Below are 25,074 nucleotides of genomic sequence, written 5' to 3' on the forward strand. Positions count from 1 at the left end.
AAACATGATGCTCAATTAAAGAAGCCAGTTCCAAAAGACAACATATTGATTCCCTTTATATGAAATGTCCAGAGAAGGCAAATATATAGAGAAAAAAAGTAGATTAGTAGTTACCTAGGGCTAAGGGAGAGGATGAATGCCAGGGATGGAGAGTGATGGCTAACTGGTACCAAGATGAAATGTTCTAAAATTAGATAGCAGTGATGGTTGCGTTAACTATGTGAATATACTAAAAACCAGTGAATTATACGCTTTAAATGAGTGAATTGTATAGTACACGAATTATATCTCAAACAACCATTTAAAAATTTTCTTGCAGATCAAAATAAAGTATCTTGTGGAAGGGGGTTCCTTTCCTACTTTGCATAAAAACAATACAGGTTAGCGGTAGCCCTATGAAAACTTTTTTCAATTAATAGATTTCAATATGGCTAGAAGCTGATTTTATCTAATATGTGTTGCTGCATGTTGACCTAACTGGCTAACCATTTGGAGAAAACAAAGACTCATTCTTCACATTATACACAAAAATAATTTCCTCATGGATTTAAGAGCTATACACAAAAATAAAAGTACCTGAAGAATATTTGTGAATATTTCTATAGCCTATGGTGGAGAAACCTTCTTAAGCAAATCTGGAAACTAGAAACCATAAAGAAAAATACTGACAGATTTGATTATAAAAGCATTATGTATCTGTATGCTAAGACATTGTAAACAAAATCAAAAGACAAACAATAGATTGGGAAAAAATACAATAAACACGAAAGAGGATTAATATCTCTAATACACACAGTTATTCTACAAACTAGTAAATAAGACATACAAGAGATACGCACAGGCAATTACAGAAGAAAGAGAAACGATCAATTAGAAACATAAAAAGATGTAGCACCTCACTAGTAGTCAGGGAGGTGTGAATTAAACAAGATATATTTCACTCATAAGTTTGGGTGAAGTTTAAAAGATTGATAACTACTACTGGCAAGGTGTGAGAAAATGGGCACTAACTGCCACCATCATTTTGGAAAGTAATATTTACAGTATCTATTACTATTTTAAGTTTTACATATTCTTTGACTTCAATAGCAATTCTACTTTTGAGACTCTATCATAGAAAAATAAAAGCACCAATAAAAGGAGATTGATTACAGCACTCCTTAATGTGGCCACAAAAAAGAGTTAAAGAGTAGGAAAAAACCATATGTATTTGTACACACACAGAAAGAAGTATGGATGATCATATACCAAGTGATAGCACTGATTATTTAAGGGGAAAGGTTTGGAAGTAAAAAGAAAAAAAATTTATATATATATTTTTTTTCTTGATCTATTACAGAATTTTTATTACTTTTATAATTAAACAAAAATCCAATGAAAATATATTTTTAAAAGATTTGAAATATACATAGCTACCATATGCACACACCTCTCAAAGTCTTGTTGTTTTTTGTTCCTATCTACATGAAATTGAGAAAACTAACCCAATAACTTATGAACATACTTTCTAACTCCACTATTCTAATACTATTTTCTTTTTTTTTTTTGTGAGGCGATCAGCCCTGTGCTAACATCCGCCAATCCTCCTCTTTTTTTGCTGAGGAAGACGGCCCTGGGCTAACATCTGTGCCCATCTTCCTCCACTTTATATGGGACGCCGCCACAGCATGGCCTGCCAAGCAGTGCGTCGGTGCGCGCCCGGGATCCGAACCAGCGAACCCCGGGCCGCCGCAGTGGAGCGCGCGCACTGAACCGCTTGCGCCACCGGGCCGGCCCCTAATACTATTTTCTTAATACATTATTCTCCTCTTTGTTTCCATTCAATAGACTACCACCTATTACATACCTTTTTATCTTTTTATTATTTTACTTTATTATGGTAAGAATACTTAATGTGAGATCTACCCTCTTAACAAATTTTTAAGTGTACAATACAGTATTGTTGACTATAGGTACAATGGTGTACAGATCTCTAGAGCTTACTCATCTTGCTTGACTGAAACTTTATGCCTGTTAAGTAATTATCCATTTCCCCTTACCCCAACTACATACCTCTACAAACCAGATCACCATCCCTTTTTTAAGGGAAAAAAAAAAAGACACATTGGACTTTATCAAAAATAAGAACTTCTGTTCATCAAAAGACACCACCAAGAGAGTGAAAAGGCAAGCCACACATTAGATGATGATACTTGCAATGAACATACAATAAAGGAACTGCACTCAGAATACACATTAACACCAGGTACTTTACAAAAGAGGATGTCCAATAAACACATAAGATGTTTAACCTCAACAGTCATCAGGGAAATGCAAATCAATACCACAATGAAATCAGAATGGCTAAAATTAAAAAGAATGACAACACCTAATGTAGGTGAAGATGTGGAGCAACTGGAATACCTATACATTCCTGGTAGAGTTATAAAGTCATACAATCAATTTGGAAAACTGTTTGACAGTATTTACTAAAGACAAAAATATGCTTACCCTGTAGCCCAGCAATTCCACTCCTAGGTATATGCCAAAGAGAAATGAGTGCATACTGTTCACCAAAAGAGAGGAGGTGGCCAGGTAAGGCTTCACAGCATCAACTTGAACTTTGTCTCAGAAGATGGATAGGTGTTTTCTAAGCAGCCAGGCACTGGGAGGAACATGAAAGTCATGGAGATATAAACGAACCGTGTTTGGGAATGATGGCAGTTCCAAACAGCTGGAGTACAAGAGTGAGAGCCCCAGTGGGACACAAAACTGAAGAGGTAGGCAGGAACTTGAAGAGAATGCAAAAGACTCCACTCTGTCAAGGCACATGGTCAGGTTGGGACTTAGAAACTGCTTGCAGAGAGATATGTGGGAGGTAGCCAGGAAGGCTAGGTAACTGTAGGCAGGAAGCCAATCAGAGTGGGGCATAGATAGACAATTATCACTTTGTTGCCATTTTACCAATTTTGGAGAATAATTACTTTTCTTATACCCAGCCTGCCATTCTAATATTGGTATGTTGCTTTATAACTGATGATTCTCCAGAAATTATTGCATTACCAAACGGTGAAGGGGAAAGGAAGGTGGACAGATGACAGACAGTCCAGCAAAGATTTAGTTAAACCACCATCCAATCACCACTGTCCTTACACTAGTTTACTTCCATTTTTAAGAGCAATTTCTGTTGAAAAACAGGTAAAGAATTCAACTGTCATTCCATAACATTCATAATTAAGATGCTTATGAAACAACGGATATTGGCCTACAATCAAAACTGCCCATGAACTCCCAAAAATTATATACCAAAAATTTTACGTGCATATGAGCACTTTTCAGGAAAGGGTACAAAGGTTTCATTATATTCTTAACGGGGCCCGTGACTACTCCCACTCTACCACCAACACTACCACTACCACAAAAAGAGTTAGGATCCTTGGGGCCGGCCCGGTGGCACAAGCGGTTAAGTACGTGTGCTCCGCTGCGGCAGCCCGGGGTTCGCCGGTTCGGATCCCGGGCACGCACCACTTGTCAAGCCATGCTGTGGCGGCGTCCCATGTAAAGTGGAGGAAGATGGGCATGGATGTTAGCCCAGGGCCAGTCTTCCTCAGCAAAAAGAGGATTGGCAGATGTTAGCTCAGGGCTGATCTTCCCCACCAAAAAAAAAAAAAGAGTTAGGATCCTCAGTTTTCAAGGCCAGTTTCTAAGGTAAGGTACAGAATGAATGCCCATGAAACTAGGTGGCCACTTTTAACCATTTAGTTCTAAGTCTCAGTGAATAGTTTCCAGATTTTTGTGGAACAGATTCATCTAGAAATATTTTTAGAGGCTTATTTGAATTCCAAATCATATTACTATCTTAAACATCTCAGTTCTACTTAAGAAGATCGCCTCTAAACTATCTGAAAATTTTTGGTAGTGTTTTCTTAAGGACACCATTTGACTGGAAGAGCACGGCTTTCTAATGCACACAACTGATGATTTTGACTTTAACTTGGGAAATAGAAATCATCCATGATATGGATCCTTAATTCTCTGGTGATTTCTATAAAATAGCAACAAGAGGCCAGATAAACCCTGGGGAATACATTGTTACTAGAAATGTTTCCTCTCAATGTTCTGGAATTGATTTCTCTTCCTGGACTGACAAAGTCCAAAATTACTGGCCTTTTAGGCATAGTACCAGTTCAACAGATGGGCCCTACATTTTCCTAATGGTAGAGGTAGACTGGCAAATGTGAAGTTATGTACTCAAGACAGAGAGTATCTCTTTCATGCATTAGCTAAGAGGATTTCTGACAGGTTTTTATTTTATTTTATTTTATTTTTAACTGTGAAATTTTTGTTGTACATGATTGTTTATCAGTCACCATATAAGCGCATCCCTCCACCCCTTGTGCCCACCCCCCCACCCCCCTAGCCCCTGGTAACCACCAAACAGTTCTATCTCTGCGTGTATTGGCTTATCTTCCACATATGAGTGAAATGCACTGTTTGTCTTTCTCGTTCTGGCTTATTTCACTTAACATAATACCCTCCAGGTCCATCCATGTTGTTGCAAATGGGACGATTTTGTCTTCTTTTATGGCTGAGTAGTATTCCATGGTATATATATACCACGTCTTCTTTCTGACAGGTTTTTAAATCAACAACAATAAATAAGCTATATGCTGTGGCTGCCTTTACTGTCTGTTATTTCTATTCCCTTCAATTTCTTACACCTCAAACACATTTAAATAGATCCTTACCTACACCCAGAAAACATGTCCCAAAATGTGCAGTAAGTCAACCTAAACAATATTAAGCCCGTAATATTTACAAGTACTGGATCTTATACATGTATCTAGGATATTCGATGTGTTGACTCATTAAGTCCACAGATGAAAAACCAGCTTCTTTAAAGGAAGGTTTAACAATGTCCAATGATAGACTAAATAAGTAATTAGAAGGCAGCTTGATCCCACGCTTACTCTGTAAGTTTTCAAAGCTAGAAATGGTTATCATATTAATGGGTAAAGAGCTTCATGTCTTTTGATACCTCATTCATTATTTTATAAACTTGCATTTATTTGTTTTACCTTATGTTGCCCTTTACAATGGTTATCTAGGAAGGTAATGACCATTCTGCCCATCGTTTCAGAGAAATCAAGTAGAAGTAGGCACTCTGGTTCTAAATTTCATATAAAACGAATGTTCTGATCTCTACGATACAAACAGCTATTTAACAGATTAAAAAAATAGCAATTTGTTCATCAACCATTTTATTTTTGTCTCTCTGTCTTGACTAGTTAGTACTTGTTAGGTTTTCTTAGTCAGGAAGGTATTATTTCTAAAATTATCAAAAGATTCCTTCAACCCTGGCATTCTTGATTAAATTCCTCTAAGTGTCAAGAATACCCCACAGCTCAGTCCAAGAATTTCATCTCTTCTCTATCTACATTCACTCTCTAGGTTATCTCATCAAATCCCGTGGCCCTAAACAGCATCTCTACACTGATGCTCAACTGACCTCAAGACATACATCCAATTGCCTACTCAATATCTCAACCTGAAACTTTTAATAGAAAAGTCAGAGTCAGTATATCCAAATCAAATTCTTAATTTCTGCACTCCCACAACCTGCTTCTCCCAGTGTTCCTCAACTCAGTAAATGGCATTCAACTATCAAGGCCATCATTGGAGTCATTCTTGACTACTTTCTTACTCAGACCCCACATGCAATCTAAGTTATCATCCCAACTACCTTCAAAATATATCCCAAATCCATCTCCCTGATTAACAGCCTAGGTTCAACTCCCAACCATCCCTTGCCTCAAATATCATAACGGCCTCCTAACTGGTCACTCTGGTTGCATCACTGTTGCATTTCAAAGTGTATATATTAGATCAAGTCACTTTCCTGCTCAAAACCTTCCAATAGCTTCCTATCAAATCCAGAATAAAACCTAGACACTCAGCCAAGTCTTGTATGCCCCTACATTACCTAGCCCCTGGCTACCTCTTCTACCTAACCTCTTCTTTCCTATCATTCCTCCCCACCTTGTTTACTCTGTTCCAGCTCTTTCCTATTTCTTAAACACACCAACACACCACTGTATCAGGGTTTATGTTCATGCCTCAGGTAGCTGCATGGGATCCTTCGTATCATTCAGGTCTCTGCTCAAATACCAGTGCCTCAAAGGACTTCCCTAACCATCTAACATCCCCTTACCTCGTTTACATTTCCTTTATAACACGTATCACTGAAATGTTATGACATCATATCCATTTCTTTAATATCTATCTTACTCACTAGAAAGTGAGCACCATGAAGGCAGTAACTTTTTACTGTTTTATTCACTGCTGTATCCCTCGGGCTGAGAGCAGTACTCGGTATAAAGTATACAGTTAATACTTGTTGAATGAAAGAATGAATACTCCTTCTGTTAGGCACAGGATGCAGAATGCTGGTTTTTATTTGACTCTGAACAGAGGACTTAACCCACTGATATCCCAACAGACTAAATGTCCAATAGACTGCCTGGATAAAACATAGGCATACAATAAAGATTCCTCAAGAGGAAGACATTTTTGGCCTAGAATTTATTTGCTGTGGCATAAAATAATCATGTCCCAAGGCATGAAATAATCATGTCCCTTCAGAAATCTCTAGTATACCTTAAGAACAAAGTTTTGCTTGAACCACCTGTAACAAGATGATAGCAGTATGTTACAGCAGTACTGAAAGATCTTGTCCTGGAAAAGGAAAATGAAAATGCCCAAGGACCTTATTTTGTTCAACACTGTATCCTAGTGCCTGGCACAAAACAAGCACTCAATAAACATATGTTGGTCTTGTTTCTGAATCAAAGGAGGTGGTTTAGTGAAGAGCTGGGTTCTGCTTTAGAAGAATACACTGGGTTCCTAAAAAATCCAAGGAAACACTGATCATGGGGGTGGCCCGGTGGCATAGTGGTTAGGTTCGCATGCTCTGCTTTGGCAGCCCAGGGTTCGCGAGTCCAGATCCCAGGCGCGGACCTACACGCCGCTCATCAAGCCATGCTGTGGTGGCGTCCCACATACAAAAATAGAGGAAGATTGGCACAGATGTTAGCTCAGGGCCAATCTTTCTTATAAAAAAAAAAAAGAAAAGAAAGAAAAAGGAAACACTGATCAGCTTTAAAAAAGGAACTATCAAAACTAAACCCAGGGCCTGCCCCGTGGCTTAGTGGTTAAGTGTGCGCACTCCGCTGCTGGTGGCCCGGGTTCGGATCCCGGGCGCGCACTGATGCACCGCTTCTCCACGTTGAGGCCGTGTCCCACATACAGCAACTAGAAGGATGTGCAGCTATGACATACAACTATCTACTGGGGCTTTGGGGGAAAAAAAATAAATAATTTAAAAAAAAAAAACCAAAACATTGAGTATGTCATTTAAAAAAAAAAAAAAAAGTACAATGATGTACACCTGAAATTTTTATAATGTTATAAACCAATGTTACTGCAATAAACAAAAAATTAAAAAAAAAAAAAACTAAACCCAGTTCAGTTCAAAGACTTAAGGTTCTCCACCTCTATATATATAAAATATATCCCTGTTACCTTTGGAGACAAATTCTTGATTTGGTACGAAGGTAAAAAGAAGCCAACACAAAAGCCTAGCCTGAAGTTAAGTGGGAAAATATAAAAGTAAAATTCACATGTGAGGAAAATAAGATAAATTGAGAATTAGAAAAAATATGTATACATGTAAGGAAGTTGTTTATATACACTTTCAAAAATGTATTTTGCATTATTTTTTACCTCTTGTAGAAATTATATATAAAAGAGGTCATTTGTTTTGCTAAAAAAAATTCTCTTTTCAGGAAATGAAGAGGAGAAATAACTTAATAGCAAATTTGTATTATTTGCACTTGCTACATGACATACATTATGCCAAGCACTTCAGACAGATTACCTCGTACAATCCTCCAACGACCCTATACTATAAGTATAATCATCATTTTACAGTCAAGGAAATCAAAAACCATAAGTATTTTGCTAAAGACTACAGTCAGTAAGTAGCAAAACTGAGATCTAAGCCTAGTCAATTTGATTTCAGAGTCCATGATCTTAACCACAATTTGGGATTTTTCAACAAATTGAGAGGAGGCTGAGAGATTTGTTCATTATTAAGAAAAGCAATTATACATTTTTTTATTTGGCTGGATACGTATCATCATCAAGGCTTGATTAACTAAATGCTGAAGGAATGAGGTGTACTGTAGTAAAAATTTTCTTTTGTTTTTCTTTTTTTTTTTGGTGAGGAAGATTGTCCCTGAGCTAACATCTATTGCCAATCTTCCCCTTCTTGCTTGAGGAAGACTGTCTGAGCTAACATCTGTGCCAATCTTCCTCTATTTTGTATGTGGGATACCACCACAACACGGCTTGACAAGTGGCATTTAAGTCCGCACTCAGATCCACTGCGAACCCCGAGTCGCAGAAGTGGAGCACACGAACTTAACCACTACCTCACAGCACCGGCCCCAAAATTTTCTGAGTAACTAAAACATAATCAACTATTTTCTCGATTTTAATCTTTGTTAGAAATTACCTTTAACTGCAACAATATACTATTTTGTCTAAGTAGAGTGTATTGAACATAGTTCATCTCTATTTTGTTGATGATCTCTAAGTAGAAAGGTCAACCTTATACAGCACTGAAGACACAGGAAATCACAGGAGAATGGGTGGAAAGTATACTGATCCAAACTACAGTCCCCTGAACTCATTCTGCTATGTTACACTCATTTTCATACCTCTGCAGATGATCTTCCTCTACCTAGAATGCCCTCTCTAAGCCTTACTGAATAACTCATATTTATCCTTTAAAATCTGGTTCTTCCCACTTGTAGGAAGCCATCCCTAACCTTTCCTTTCTCCTCACAGATTTAATAACTTTCTCCCCTCTTTACCTGGGAGAAATGTATTACACTATATATTGTAATATGTTTGTTAACATGATGTTCCTCTTACTAGATTCACAACTCTGTTTTGTGAATGAGGCAACTCTCTTTGCCACGAGGCAAAAAAAAATTGTGTCTTTTTTCTCAACACCGAAGCACAGAAATGGGAATGAAGTAATCATTAGAAAAACGTTAGTTGGTTGAATGATGAATGAATGAATGAACAAATGGAAGAAATACCTGTTAAACAGAATTAAACCCTAATCTTGTTTTACATTTGAGGCTTTTTCTTTAAACACAGCCCCCCCCCGAATAAAATTAACTTAAATCTGGGGCCGGTCTGGTGGCGCAAGCGGTTAAGTGTGCGCGTTCTGCTGCGGTGGTGCGGGGTTTGCCCGTTCGGATCCCGGGCACATACTGACGCACTGCTTGGCAGGCCATGCTGTGGCGGCGTCCCATATAAAGTGGAGGAAGATGGGCAAGTGGAGGAAGATGGGCACGGATGTTAGCCCAGGGCCAGTCTTCCTCAGCAAAAAAAGAGGAGGATTGGCAGATGTTAGCACAGGGCTGATCTCCTCACAAAAAAAAAAAAAATTAATTTAAATCTCTAATTCACTGCAGTGTCAAAGTGACTGCTCTTTTTTCTTTGATACGCTTTTGCATCTAAATTTTAACTTCCCAACCTGTGTTATCATTTAGCTTGATGGAATCTCTACTTGAGATTTATATCCTCCAATCTTCTTTGAAGACCTTTATACTATACATAATGTTCACCAAGTAATTATTACACATGACTGATTCACTCCCCCATTTCCTCAAATGTCAGAGTTAGCAGTTTCTTCTTTCAAAGACTATCTTTTAAATTCTCTCTATTCAGCCCTGTTAGGCTTCTTATGTTAGTAAATATTTAAACTCCGGAGCTTTCATTTTCAGCAGTGCTGAATTTAAGAAACCTTATCATAAGGAATGTCCTCTCCACATTCTAAGTAATGTCATTTACACCAAGAAGCCATGATATAGCTACTTTATGATCTGACACACTGCCCACCTGTGGTCTCAGAACAAATAAAATTGAATGAGAACAGTGATTTGGTATCAAGTGTGAAAAAGAACAAAGTGTAAAACATGAAGATTAAGTCAAAGATTCATGATTTATTTACTGTGGGACTATAACATAAGATATAAGAAAAGATAAATTAACCAAACTTTCACTAACGATGGAACTCACTTTCATCTGAATTATAATATAACTGTCAGCCTTTTGTGGAAGGAAAGGATATATATCTAAATTCTACTTTACTAGCAACCACTTCACATCTCTATACTCTAATTCATCTTTGTAACTCAAAAGGAATATTTACTTTCTTTTTATACAATGTTTCTACTCATCATGATAATTATGCTCTGTAACATGGTTCCTATTTAGCAATTTAAGAAATGGTATGGATTTTCAAATGTGTACAATTAGAATTTCAAAACTGAAAACAATGCGCATTTCATGCTCTTTAAATAGCAAGTTGATTTTAGACCAATTTCAGCTCCTGTTCAACATCACCAGTATCATCTGATTTTTTTTGTGGTAAGTGGATCCAGTTAGAAAATGAAGAGGAACTAAGAGGAACTAGAAAATGTTTTTAAGATCTTGTCACTATGACTAAAAAAACAAACAAAAAAACTGTAAAAGACACATTATTTCTTGTGCATTTGAAAAAAGCTGATAAACTTTTCTGGCAAACATAGGAACTAACTGTCTGCATTTTTTAATGCCAACATCTAAAAGCAGTGAGGTGAATTTCTATTCAGCTCATTTCTTCTTAGTTTGCAGAAGGAACTCCTGACAGGTAATATAGATTAAAAGTATTTGATGTAACTAGTTTAGATCCAACTATCATCAGATACTTGATTTAAAAAGCTCATAAACCTGACTATGTAGAAATAATTACTCATTTAAAAAGAGTGAAAAGAATGTACACACTGAAGTATTTATGGATGAAATGATATAATGTCTGGAAGATTTGCTTCAAAATAAGCAGAGTGGGGGAGGAGGAAGTGAGGCTAGCAGATGGGGATATAGTGTGATAACTGGGTGTTGATAACTGTTGAAGATGATGTTGAATATACAAGAACTTTTTTCCATTTAAAAAATGAACAAAATTAAATGAAAAAAGTATCAATCTTGTCATCAACGTGGCATATATCTGAGAGCAATGACTAAAAACTACGAAAAGCAAAAACAATTAATGCTAAAAATAAAACTTGACAGATTCTTCAAACATAAAAAAGTTAGATGCTCAATGAAGGAACTACAACTCTGAAATAGCAGTAAGGTTATTAGTTAAATTTCTGTCATCACTTGAAGCCATAACTTATTAATTATGTTGTGTCAACATCACACTGCCATTAACACCCCCAAAGAGGCAGTTACTAAAAAAGTGATTTCTAAAACATGAAATATAAGATTAACAGTTATCATTAACTAAGATGACAAATTTTAAGTACGAAAATCTAACCTCTCCATACAAAGACTATAAACAAAAAAAATTACAAGAAATTTAAAGAAAAATATTTTTAAAAACCCTAGCAATATAGCTCAAAACAAAACAAAAACTACTTTCATTACCCTCTCTTACGGCAGCCAGGTTTAAGACATCTCATGCTTTTGGAAAGGCTGGCACAAAGCAGACCTCACAGCAGATTTCAGTAAGGCTGTATATTAACTTTAAAAGACTCAGACCAACACACATAACTCAAATAGCAACATGAAATTATTTAACTGGAGATGCACCACCTACACATATGGTAAAACTTGATTGTGTGCATGCAGACCATTTTGGGCAGGACTGAATGTGGCCAATTCTTTATTCATAAGGCATAGAAGACCACTTATAATAAAGCCTCAAGTGGTACTGCTAATACTATAAAGACACAGTGCCTAGCAAGATATAGGTAAGTTATGCTCTATATCTTAGAATACAACTCAAGAACAGGACACAAAAATCACTTTCCATTCTTGATCCTTAAAGATCCTGAATAACTTTTTGTGATTATTACAAGCATTATTTTTTTAATCTCATACATAAAAGAGACTATATACATATGTATTTATATACACAGTACACACACATATATATGACATGTTGTAAAAAACAACAATAAAAAACCATATACCTACTACCCAAGCTAAAAATTAGAGAAAATCTTAAACTTTTCACAAATTTATATGACATTCTTACACAGAGGCCACGACATGAAGAGACAATCAGACTATTTTTCTTAGGGTCTCTCCATTATCTTACTGAATCCTGTAACCTGTCCTATTAAAACACCTTTCTGAATTTCTTCTTCTTTTAAAAATGCAGTAATTATTTCTAATTTCATGGGCAGTCTGTCAAATAGCTACTGGATTTTACCCCAGAAGTGTTTTCTAGATGCATGTTATGTCCAAAAATGACATTAAGACCTTTTTACATAAACTCACTACAGAAATACATCCGGGCCGGCCCCGTGGCTTAGCAGTTAAGTGCGCGCGCTCCACTGCTGGCGGCCCAGGTTTGGATCCTGGGCATGCACCGACGCACCGCTTCTCCGGCCATGCTGAGGCTGCGTCCCACATACAGCAACTAGAAGGATGTGCAACTATGACATACAACTATCTACTGGGGCTTTGGAGGAAAAATAAGTAAATAAAATTAAAAAAAAAAAAAAAGAAAAAGAAATACATCCAAAACAAGATAAGGAATGCAACCAATGTCTGCCTCCTTTTCAAACCAGAGTTCCTTCATCCAAAAACATCAGATGATACCAAAACACATTTTTTAGCTACAAAGTTGCATACAGAGTGTAAAGAAGTTATACCTTCCTAAGAATAAGTAAGGGCAAAAACTCTCTGCAATTGCATCACAAAACCTCAACTTCTAGGACCATGCTTCCCTCCTCCTTGCCCTTTTGAAAGCCCCTGCCATCATACAATTCATAGCTTCAATAGGATTAAAAGCCTATTATTTTATTACTCATATTTGTGTCCCCTGCATAGAATTAACTCAATAATGTTTGTTATAAATAAGATAAATTCCACGAAATGAGCTTCAAAACACCTCAGTCCCAATGCAAAACTGGATAGAGATGAGTTTGAGAATAAAAACACAATGAGAAAGAATAAAGCTATAAACACTTGTGCTATATTCTCTTATCACCTAATTCAGAAGCATGTTCTAACACTACAGAAATAAGTTTGCAAAGAATAAAGAATAAAACAAAAAGAATAAAAAACATGGATCTTAAAATTCTCCTTACTGTCAGCATGCTCAAACACTGTCACAGAATCTTGGATCTTAAACTCATATCAACATGTCCACTCCCAAAGTATATATATATAAATATATATATAAATATATATAAGTATATACATATATATATATAAATATATATAAATATATACATATATATATATATAAAAAGGCTTTCAAATGAGACCTGAATATAAATTGGTTCTACTTCATTACAGTTTAAGTTCCTGAAATTGTATGCACCATTTGTGTGACTGTGCTTATGCTCATTTTGTACAGTGAGGGTCTTTCATCAGATTCTCAGAAGGACAAGTGACTCCAAAAAACTTTAAGAACCACTAATCTAGCATATCAAAAACATTCCATTTTCCAGAGAGACACAGTTAAGTTGGTTTAGTTCAAATATTCTTCCTTCATATTCATAGAGGGGATCCTTACTACAAAATTAAGTCTTTCGAAGAATTCCTTCAGCTCTGCCAAAAAGTTCCAATATCTACAGACACATATATCAACAATTCCCAGATCCCAAAAACTGTTTACTCATAAATGCCAAAAGATAATGCAAAAGAAGGCACACATTATCACAAACTGGCCATCCTGTTGGATTCTTAAATACACTTGTATCCTTCCACATTAAAATGTCTGGAAGATCTAAATTCCCTCCAAACTGAAAAGACTTTTTAGGAAGGTTTTCTAGTTTCAATTTCCCACTGACTTGTCTGCTTTGCCTGACTTAATACATATACCACTGTCAAGACAAGTCCCCTCATATGCATCCAGGCTGTTTCAACAGGGTCACCTTGATTACTCTCACCCCAAGGCAGGAACAGTATATAACGAGTAGTTATTCAACAAATATTTGTTGAACGAATGAAAGAAGATCCTTCTTCCCATACATTTAAAGTTAAGCTGTCAGGCCCCAGGTAGCTGCTCTAGTACAAGTTAAACTACAGAAGACATCCCTTCCTCAAACACACAAACTCAAGTGTCAGAAATGCTCTGCTTCCTTCATAAACAAAAAATAATCAAGGATAACCATTTCACACAGGCCAACCTGGAAAGGACAACCTACATTCCACATACATGTCTGACATAACTGATCTCTACCAAATACAATCCAACCAGTCATATAAGCCCTTACCTTTCCAATAAACTCAGATTTGCCTGACAAAGACCTCCTGAGGCATCATGGTATAGTGAATACACTGCTGGACTAGTAGTCAAAATACTGGAGTTATAGTCCCAACTTTGTAACCAATTTAACATGCCACCTTCGAAAAATTATCTCTTTATGCCTCAATTTCGTATTGTGTAAAATGGGAGAAAACATCTATTCTACCATTTCACAGATATTTAGAATCACAAAGAGATTTAGAATTTAAAGATTTAAAATCTGAAAAATATAACAGCGTTATTCTATTATAAAGCGTTAATATAAACTCAGGTCAACAAAAAGGCCATCCATTCTTTATACCCTCATAGTAACTATTCTGTTAAAGATATTCTAGACCTTCACATTTACACAATTCACTCTGTTCAGAGGAACAAACTACTCTTAAGACCACAAGCAGTTTAAGTTTCTCCCACAAATATATGCTATATTGTCTAAAATACTGCTGTGACTTCTCTTTCCCAACAGGTAACAAGGCGCTCCCAATACCTAAAATACACACACACATCAGCCAGCAGGGAATATCCCAAGTTTTATTTCAAAAATAAGCTAACTTATAAGGGGAACTCCATTACACTTACACAAACACAAGCAAACTCTTCCGGAACACTTTCCTTCCTTGCATACACACACAAACACAGCCGCCATACACCAGCAGACCATCTGTCTTCCAGACCAAAAACATGTCTTTCCATGTACAAAGTAACCAGTAACATTTATTAAACTTATAACACTGAAATCATTCTGTCTTTCCTACATACAGTTCAGCATGTCAGGGACGACACACACCTGATCATACAGGTAAACTACTCTCGAAAGATCAGCCCTCCTGCCAGTCTTATTCCTTAAACAGCCACAGACTGGACTACGGGGGATGCTCCAATCGTGTCTACACAACACACAAACTAACCTGTCAGGGGCACAGCCGACTCCGCCTCCACTCGCTTACTTTCCTGCCCCCTCCCCCAAGCCAGGAGCCCGCCTGTCAGGGACACCCCTTCACCCCCGCCAGGAGGGACTTCCCGGTAAGCTCAGGATCCCCTTCCCTTCTCTCCCCTCCCCCATCCTTACCACCGCTCTCCCGGAGGTCCAGGTCCGGGAGATGACAGTAGCTCCCAAGAAGCCAAGGATTGAGTCGCGGAGGGAGTACTTAGGCCCAAAGGCCTCCCCAAGCGGTTCTACTCACCGTGTCAGAGGCCGAGGCCGAGAAAGATGAGAGTGCAGGGAAGTGGGGAAGAGGGGGCGGCCGCCACTAGGCTCCTCCGCTTCCCTTGGTCCACAGTGGATCCCTCCCGCTTGTCAGGAGGCGGCCAGCGGGTGAGCGGACTGGCGGAAATGCGAGAGAGGAGAAGGGAAAGGCGTGGGGCCAAGCAAGGGAAACTGAGGGGAGGCGGGTCCCGCAACCCAGACGGGGATCGTCTCCCCCTCCGCAAAGCGAACCCAAAATGGCGGCGGGAGCGGCGGCGGCAGAGCGGCGGCGGCGGCAGCTCCTCGGGAGGGAGGGAGCGAGCGAAGGGCGCCTCGTGCCCCCCCCCACCTCCCACTCCTCCCTCCTCGCGTTCTTCCCCTCCGTCCTCCCCCCTCACCCGACTCGGGCGGCGAAACGCGCACGCCCGCCCGCACGCGCCGGAGTGTATCTGGGCTCGTCGCTCGCCGCTCCCACCAACCACCGCCTCCGGCCGCCTTGCGCGCCAGCCAGCCCGTACGCGCTCGCTCAGGGGCGCCTCCTCGCACGGTCCCCCACTTCCCCTCGGCCCCTGTCAAGCCGGCTCTGGCACGGGCCCTCACGCGTACCTTCAGCGGCGCGAGCCCAAGCCTCCTCCTCCACCTCCTCGTCTTTCCTCCCCCCCTTCCCCGCCCCCACGGCCACCAACCGCCGCCACGGCCGCCGCCGCCGCCTCCTCCTCCGGCCCCCCCCACATACCCTCCACCCCTCGCGCGTGCGCCTCCCACAATCCCCCCGCGGGACTGTTCCATTCCTGTCGGCTGCAGGAGCGGGGGAGGAAAAGGTAGGCAAAAGCAGGCAGAGCTTGCCGCTAAGACTGGAATTATCTGAGTGGCGGACAGAGACCCATGGCTACTCACCTCCCGGGCCGGGGCGCCGCGGCTCGCCTCCCCCCTCCTCCTCACGGCCGCGGCGAGTGGGTCGGGGGCGGCCTAGCCCCCCTCCGCTGGCCGGCGGTTGGAGGCCGCGGCGGCTGCGCGTTGAGTAGCTTCCTGCCGTTCGACCCGAGCTTGCTTCTTTGCTGCGGGACGAGCACTACGGAGCAGCTTTTGATAGTATCTGCTGTTCGCCGCGTCGGGAGAATTGGTCCGCGACTCTCGGTGAGGGAATAGACCGGCGCGGGGGTTGTACCCATGAGGGAAAGGAGCGGGACTCCGCACCTCCGTGAGGTAGGGAGTGAGGCCAGGAGGACCGGCGACCGTCCTAGGGGGCTTTTTTCCGGGTTCTATGTTGCAGACTTGGGACCCAAAGAAGAACCGGCGCCGTGGTCGGCTTTCTTTTTTTTTCTTTTTTTAGCTCAGCTTAGATTTCTCGCATTTCGCACAACTGTCTATACGCGATGGTGTTTCTGTGCACTTTTACTTTTTCCTCCTGCATGGCTACTACATTTTCAATCTCATTAGGCAGCCTGATGTTAGAGGATAAGGAATCACGTATTTCCAGTTGAGTTTTGGACTGAATCGCCCGTGTCTTATGTGTCCTTCGGAAAGTTATTTTTCTTAATTCCTTATCAAGAAGAAACGAAAAACTAGACATAAAAATTAGTTAACTCCAAATCTGCCTTTGGAATTGGTGTGTGAAATAATATATGTAAAGTAGAATTAGCTCCTAGGCACAGGGAAAGTGCAGAGTATTATGTTATTGTTCTGTTGATGTTGATAAGGTTTGTGGGTGTAATTGGTAGTTTGTGTCCTATTCTAACCAAGTCGTTAATAAAACAAAGCAAAACTAGGCCTATCAGATTTCTGTGGTTACTAATACTTGTTTCTCAGAATCCTGCACGAACGTTTACTTGATGATGGAATTCAGGAGAACTATGGACTATTAAAATCCACAGATAATCCCGAAGTTTATCTAATCTACTAGTTTTTAGTTTCACCTAACCAGTAAAGCAGAAAAAATTAGGGAGGGGATTTACTTGGGTGTCCCTTTTCTTCACATCTGTGAATTTCAGGGGATCCAGGGAATAGTTTGAAAATCATTGTGCTAGATTAAATCTCAAAGGTCTAGTCAAGCTCTGAAGTTCAAGTAGACACTCCTGAATTTCCCCCGTACCATATTTCAATATATGGACCAGGCTTTGTTTGCTTGCTTTGTTTTTTTAAGGTAAAGAGGAATTCAGCCTTAATTACCTCACTATATATTTGCTTTTCCTAACTGTGTCTTAAGTGCCAAGTCTTTCATGGAGCCCATTGAAGTTTTACATTAATCTTTAATTGTGTCATGTATGCAAGTGTGTTACTCTACCAACCACGTTTTTAATTTGAGAGCAAGGACTATGTCTAACATTTTTTCTATAGTCTAGTGCAAAGCAAGTTAGGAAAATGTTGAAATGAATGTTAGATACTTAAAATATGAGAAGAGAAGGAGAATTAACATTTGTGGAATACCATGCCAGAAGAACATGTGTTTGTTTTTAATCCTTATAATAAACAACACTTTGAGATGGATCATCTTATTCACATTTTACAGATGAGAAGCCTGAGGCTCAGAGAAGTCCAGTAATTTTATCTTTAGACTTTAGTTTGCCTGTCTCTTAAAAACCTAACTTTTTTCACTATACCACATTGCCTTCGTGTAAAATTTCTCATCAGTAACATAATTGTGTACACTACAAAGAAAAAACACTTCTAATGGAATTCCGCTACACCAGTATATAAAGAAAGTTACATACTTAGGGTCTCTGCCTTCAACTAGCATTCAGTAACTCCACTGATTCATGAATTGTCGGCTAAGTATAGGCAAATAGGATAGTATTCTGTTCTTTTGCATATGCCCCAGTGCCTACTAGCAACTAAAATATATTAAGTGCTCAATAAAATGACCATATTGAATGAGTGAACACTGAATTATTTGAACCAAGGAAGGCTTGGAAGACAGACTAATGGTTCCCCCAAGATGTCCATGTCCTAATTCCTAGAACCTGTGAATATGTTATGTTACATAGCAAGAGGGAATTAAGGATGCAGGTGGCATTAAGGTTGCTAATCAGCTAACCTTAAAATAGGGAGATTATCCTGGATTATCTGATAGGCCCACTGGAATTACAAGAGTTTTGAAAAGATGGAAGAGGAAGACAGAAGAGTCTGTCAGAGTGATGCAATATGACAAAGACTTGACTGGCTCTTGCAGGCTTTGAAGATGAAAGGGCAGCCTCTAAAAACTGGAAAAGTCAATAAAGCAGATTCTCTACTAGAGCCTCCAGAAATAATACAACCCTGCAAGACACTTTGATTTTGCACTTCTAAACACAGAACCCTAAGATGACAAATTTGTGTTGTTTTATGCCACTAAGGTTGTGGTAATTTGTCACAGCAGCAATAGGAAACTAATACAGAAAGAGTCAAATCATTATTAACCTCCAAAGTACTCTGCCTTGGATTGTGGTCTGTGCTTTAATGTAAATGAGGGTATGGGTTAACTGAAACTTTTCTTTAAGCAAAGTGATAGGCACTCAACAAAACTGCCTAGATTTCCAGTATTTCCCTACTGTTCTGCTTCTCCTGGCATCAGTTTCCAAGCTGTAAATACACTGCTGGGCTCTGGGATATTGCTGTACAGCAGCAGTCTTAGCTAAGCTGCCCTCAGACTTCCTCACTGGAATAGAAGTAATTAAACATTTATTTCATGGTGCTTCCTTGCTGGGATGTTATCTAAATACAATATAGATAAACAGGAGAAGCTCTTCAATATAAACTTTTAAAATAAGGTTTCAAATGTTAAAAGAAATTTTTGAAGATAAAACTTACTAGAATATCATCAGGATTGACTTTACATTTGACAAGTTATGGGTAAATGCTGTATAAGCATAATAATCTAAATAATTTTCTATGTAACAAGGGAAGAACTCTGAAATTTTTGTTTGGGCACCAAGATTTTAAACTTATGCTTCAGGTTATTGCCTTCTATCAAAGTAGAAATGTACACTTCAGACTGCCTGGGTTCAAGGCCTAGCTCTGCTCCTTGGTAGCTGTGTAAACTGGAGAAACTTAGGTGTAGTAATAAACTGATAACTTATAAATCATTTAATCCTTGTAACAATTCTATATTTAGATGCTGCCGTTATCTCCATTTTAGAAATGAAGAAACAGAGACAAAGTTTAAGTAATTTGCTCAAGGTTACACAACTATTAAATAGGAGAGCCGGGTTTCAAATCCCAGCAGTTAGTTTGAAGAGTCCAAGCTTTTAACCATTCTGCCATACTTGCCACTCTGTTTCCTTGTCTGTAATCTTCCTAACCAAAAAAAACTCCATAAAAATGGTTTTGCCTAGGTCTCATAAAAACTTTTTTTAAATGATTTTATTTACTTTTTTTTTTTTTTTTTTTTTGGTGAGGAAGATTGTCCCTGAACTAACATCTGTGCCAATCTTCCTCTATTTTTTGTATATGGAGTGCCGCCACAGCGTGGCTTGATGAGTGGTATGTATGTGCGCGCCCAGGATCTGAACCCGCAAACCCCGAGTCACCAAAGCAGAGCCTGCAAACTTAACCACTAAGCCACCAGGCAGGCCCCAGAAACTTTTTTTTTAACATGGACACCGTACTGAATTTTAGACAGTTTTTATTACATACACAATATTATTAATATTGCTGATTATCGTTAATAACATTAGAAATAAAAATCAAGAAAGAAAATTACCTGCAACATTAGCACCACAATAGATCACACTGTTTTGTGTTTATCTTTTCCTTTAAGTTTTTATCTTTATGCATCTCTACTTCAGAACCTAATCTAGGGGCTGGCCCAGTGGCACAGCAGCTAAGTGCACAGACTTAATAATTCACTTATTCTTAGCTAGGATCAAAGTTAACAGCTAGCTGCACAAATAAAGGATTGAGGCCATGTAGGAAGAAATATGATGTAGTAATGAGGAACGTGGGCTCTTAAGTCCAATAACCACGTGTACATCCAGACTTCTCCATTTTTTAACAGTACAGTGGTTTCCACATGTCAGAAAAAATTGTAACTTTGCAGCTCCTGTAAAGAGATAAAGTCTGCTTCGCACACGTTGAATCTGGGTTGGCCTATAATGGGCTGCAATAGAATGTGACAGAAGACTGTGCTGGTTCTAAGCCAGGTTTGAACAGGTCTTAAATGTTTCAGCTCTCTTGGATCTTTGCCACTGCTATGACAAGTCCAGGCCACACTGCTAGAGGATGAGAGACAGTGTAGAGCAGAATCAGTCATCTTAGCTGCGGCCAACCTCAGATGCATGAGGAAGCCTAACAGAGATAGGCAAACCTGGCCCAGAGCAAAAGAACTAACCAGCCTGTAGCTGTAGACTTGTGAACAATAATAAGTAGTTATTGTTTTAAGCCACTGCATTTTGGGGTGGTTTGTTGTGGAGCAACAGCTGATACAATGCTTCAAAGGATGCTATGATGATAACATAAAGCATATAATGTATATAACACATTTTCAGACATATAGTAGTTAATCTGTGCATGTTAGCTTCACTATTGCTGTATTGTTTTAATATGGCTAAATAGCAACATTTTTAAATAATGGCTTTATTGAGATTCACATAGCATAAAATTCACATACCGTAAAATTCAGTATCTTTAAAGTATACAATTCAGTGAGTTTTTAGTATATTCACAGAGTTGTGTGACCATTACCACTATCTAATTTTAGAACATTTTTATCACCCCAAAAAGAACCCATCAGTAGTCACTCTCCATTATTCCATCTCCCAGCCCCTGGCAACCACTAATCTAATTTTCTGTCGCAATAGATTTGCCTGTTGTGGACATTTCATATAATGAGAATTATACTACATGTGGTCTTTTGTGACAGACTTCTTTCCCTTTGTTTAAAGATTCATCCATGTTGTAGCGTGTATCAGAACTTCATTTCTTGTTATTTCTGAATAATACTCCATTGTATAGCTATACCACATTTTGTTTATCCATTCATCAGTTGATGAACTTTTGGATTGTTTCCACATTTTGGCTATTATGAATAATGCTGCTGTGAGCATTTGTGCACAAGTTTTTGTATCTACATATATTTTCATTTCTCTTGCGTATATAACTAGGAGTAGAATTGCTGGGTCATTTGGTAACTCCATGTTTAATCTTTTGAGGAACTGCCAAACTGTTTCTAAAGTGGCTGCACCATTTTACATTCCTAAGAGCAATGTATGAGGATTCCAGTTTTTCTGCATCCTCCCCAACACTTGTTATTGTCTGTCCTTTTGATTTTAGCTATCCTTTTGAGTTTGAAGTGTGTAGGGGAGGAAGACAATTCCTCTACCCTCTAGTCCTTCTGGCTGGCCTAAAAATTAAATTGACGTGAAACAGAATAACAGGAGAAAATCAAACAAAGCTTTATAACATGTATACATGGGAGAAATCCAGGAAAGCTGAGTAACTCACCAGAATGGCTGAGGTCACCACCTTATTTTGTGTGTGTGTGTGTGTGTGTGTGAGGAAGATCACCCCTGAGCTAACATTCATGCCAATCCTCCTCTTTTTTGCTGAGGAAGATTGGCCCTGGGCTAACATCCCTGCCCATCTTCCTCTAGTTTATATGGAATACCGCCACAGGATGGCCTGACAAGCTGTGCATCGGTGTGTACCTGGGATCTGAACCCGGGCCGCCAGCAGCAGAGCGCGCGCACTGAACTGCTAAGCCATAGGGCCGGTCCCCATGAGGTGGCCGCCTTAAATACCATCTTCAGCTAAAGACCAAAAGAAGATGTTGGGGGTGGGGGGAGTCCATCATGAGAGATTACCAGAAAAAGCATGGTAAACAAGATTAAGGTTATTGGGGCCGGCCTGGTGGCGCAGCAGTTAAGTGCATGTGCTCCGCTTCGGCCGGTGGTTCACAGGTTCAGATCCCGGGCACGCACTGACACACTACTTGTCACACCATGCTGAGGCGGCGTCCCATATAAAGTAGAGGAAGATGGGCATGGATGTTAGCCCAGGGCCAATCTTCCTCAGCAAAAAGAGGAGGATTGGCATCAGATGTTAGCTCAGGGCTGGCCTTCCTAACCAGAAAAAAAAAGATTAAGGTTATTATGCAGATTTAGGTCCTTGCCTTCTGCATGAATAAGAGTTTCTGGAGATAAGGTCATCCCCTCCTCTTCTTGGTACAGTGAGGGAGACACCTTTACAAAGGGAGATTTCCCTTACAAATGTAAATGTCTCTTACAAAGGGTAACTTCTATTTGGTTTTCAGAGCTTCTCCCCTGTCTGCAGTTTCTTAAAAGTAACCAGCCCAAAACAATCAATCCTCATGCCAAAAAGACACATCTTGAGGTGGCAAACCCTGCTCCCTTGCAAGTGGTATCATGTTGTGTTTTTGATTTGCATTTTCCTAATCACTAACAGTGTTAAGCATCCTTTCATGTGCTTATTGGCCATTGTATATCTTCTTTGGAGAAGTGTCTATTTAAATCCTTTGCCTATTTTTGAGTCGGGTTGTCTTTTTTTATTATTGAGTTATAAAGAGTTCTTTATATTGTGGATACAAGTCCTTTTTCAGATATGTAATTTGCAAATATTTTCTCCCATTCTGTGGGTTGTCTTTTACTTTCTTGATGGTATCCTTTGAAGCAGAAGTTTTCAATTTTGATGAAGTCCAAGTATCTATTTTTATTTATGTCACTTGAGCTTTTGGTGTCATTAAGAAACCATTGCCTAATCCAAAGTCACAAAGATTTACTCCTGTGTTTCTTCTAAGAGTTTTATAGTTTTAGCACTTCCATTTAGGTCTATGATCTATTTTGAGTTAATTTTTGTGTATGATGTGATGTAGGGGTCCAATTTCATTCTTTTACATGTGGATATCCAGTTGTCCCAGCACCATTTGTTGAAAAGACTGTTCTTTCCCCCATTGAATTGTCTTGGCACCTATGTTAAAAATCAACTGACTGTGATGTAAGGGTTTCTCCCAGCTCTATTCCACTGATCTATGGACATATGGATCAGACATCTATGATCTATAGACATATGCTAATACCACTCTGTCTTGATTACTGTAGCTTTGTAGTAAGATTTAAAATCTGGAAATGTGAGCCCTCCAACTGTGTTCTTTTTTTTTTTCCCAAGGTTATTTGGGCTATTCTGGGTCCATTGCATTTCCATGTGAATTTTGAGAGCTTGACAATTTCCATAAAAAAAAGGTTGCTAGGATTTTGATAGATAACAGTATTTGTTTAAAAAAAAAACAACTGGTAATTTTAGTAAACTGTGTTCTCAATGAAACTATGGTGTGATAGAATTACAAAATAGTCACTGTTGGAAATATAAAATCTAAAACTGATAGATCATACTTGAAGAGTATTGATGAGTAATATAGAGAAGGGACTTTCATGATGATTACTTTAAGAAACTGAAGACATTTACCCAGAAAAAGAAAAATAGAGGAGATAACTACCTTCAATTTATCATATGGAAGATGGCTTGTAAAACCCAACAGAAAGACTGGGACAGTGAGTGGAAGCTACAGGGAGACATTTCACCTCACAATGTGAAATAACTTTCCGTAAAAGCTGTCTGAAAACCATATGGACTGCCTTATGAGTTCCCCATCAATGGAGACATTCAGGCATTTGATGACTGACAATATAGCATATGCAGTGGCTAATGAGAAAGGCTGCAGAGTCATGGGTTTGAATTCCAAAACTGCCAATTTTAGGCTATATACCCTTAGGCAAGTTATTTAGTCTATCCATCTCTATTTTCACCTGGGTATAATAATGTCTACTTCACCGGATTGTTGTAAGATAATGCCTATAAATTGCTTATAGAACCTGTTTCTAAAAAATACTCAGTGATTATTATTAAGATCACTGTAGCACCAATTCAATTCTGAACTATTTCTGAAGACTTAGTTCTTGAACTAGATCATTTAACCTTAAGAATTTATGATTCTTTTCACACAAAAACCTGTACACAGGGCCGGCCCTGTGGCTTAGTGGTTAAGTGCGTGCGCTCTGATGCTGGCTGCCGGGGTTCGGATCCCGGGCGTGCACCAACGCACCGCTTCTCCGGCCATGCTGAGGTCGCGTCCCACATACGGCAACTAGAAGGGTGTGCAGCTGTGACATACAACTATCTACTGGGGCTTTGGGGAAAAATAAATAAATAAATAAAATTAAAAAAAAAAAAAACCTGTACACAAATGTTCATAGCAGCTTTATTGGTAATAGCCAAAAACTGGAAACAACCCCAATATCCTTCAATGGATGAATGATTAAACAAACAGGCACATTCATACCAGGGAATAGTACTCAGAATTAAAGGAACGAACTGTTGATACATATAACATGCAACCCGGATGAATCTCCAGAAAATTATGCGTGAAAAAAGCCAATATCAAAAGGTTACATACAGTGTGATTTCATTTATATAACATTCTTGAAATGACAAATAGAAATGAACAGATTAGTGGTTGTCAGGGGTTAAGGAAGGGAGGGAAGGGGGTGGGCAGTGGGAGAGGCTATAAAAGGAGAACGTGAAGGATCCTTTAAGT

General features: G+C 39.1%; 2 protein-coding genes across 9 annotated transcripts in view; one reads left to right on the forward strand and one right to left on the reverse strand.

The window, feature by feature from the left end:
• Nucleotides 1-15,842, reverse strand: part of ASH1L (ASH1 like histone lysine methyltransferase) — a 209,686-nt gene extending 193,844 nt beyond the window's left edge. For 2 of the 4 annotated variants that reach the window (XM_058539382.1, XM_058539377.1), the window contains exon 1: nucleotides 15,550-15,842. The gene's annotated coding sequence lies outside the window, so the exon portion shown is untranslated. Of the gene's footprint in view, nucleotides 1-2,490; nucleotides 2,645-15,549 lie in introns of all 4 variants that reach the window. The other 2 variants (XM_058539380.1, XM_058539379.1) reach the window with 2 other exon arrangements.
• DAP3 (death associated protein 3) overlaps nucleotides 15,561-25,074 on the forward strand; it is a 32,320-nt gene continuing 22,806 nt past the window's right edge. Inside the window, exon 1 of one of the 5 annotated variants that reach the window (XM_058539392.1) lies at nucleotides 15,561-15,680. In XM_058539392.1, the coding sequence (XP_058395375.1) occupies nucleotides 15,576-15,680 (105 nt within the window). In that variant the 5' untranslated portion in view covers nucleotides 15,561-15,575. Of the gene's footprint in view, nucleotides 15,681-16,373; nucleotides 16,758-25,074 lie in introns of those variants that run through there. The other 4 variants (XM_058539391.1, XM_058539390.1, XM_058539394.1 and 1 more) reach the window with 4 other exon arrangements.

The sequence above is a fragment of the Diceros bicornis genome, chromosome 4 (genome assembly GCF_020826845.1).
Source record: "Diceros bicornis minor isolate mBicDic1 chromosome 4, mDicBic1.mat.cur, whole genome shotgun sequence".
NCBI classification, from domain to species: domain Eukaryota; kingdom Metazoa; phylum Chordata; class Mammalia; order Perissodactyla; family Rhinocerotidae; genus Diceros; species Diceros bicornis.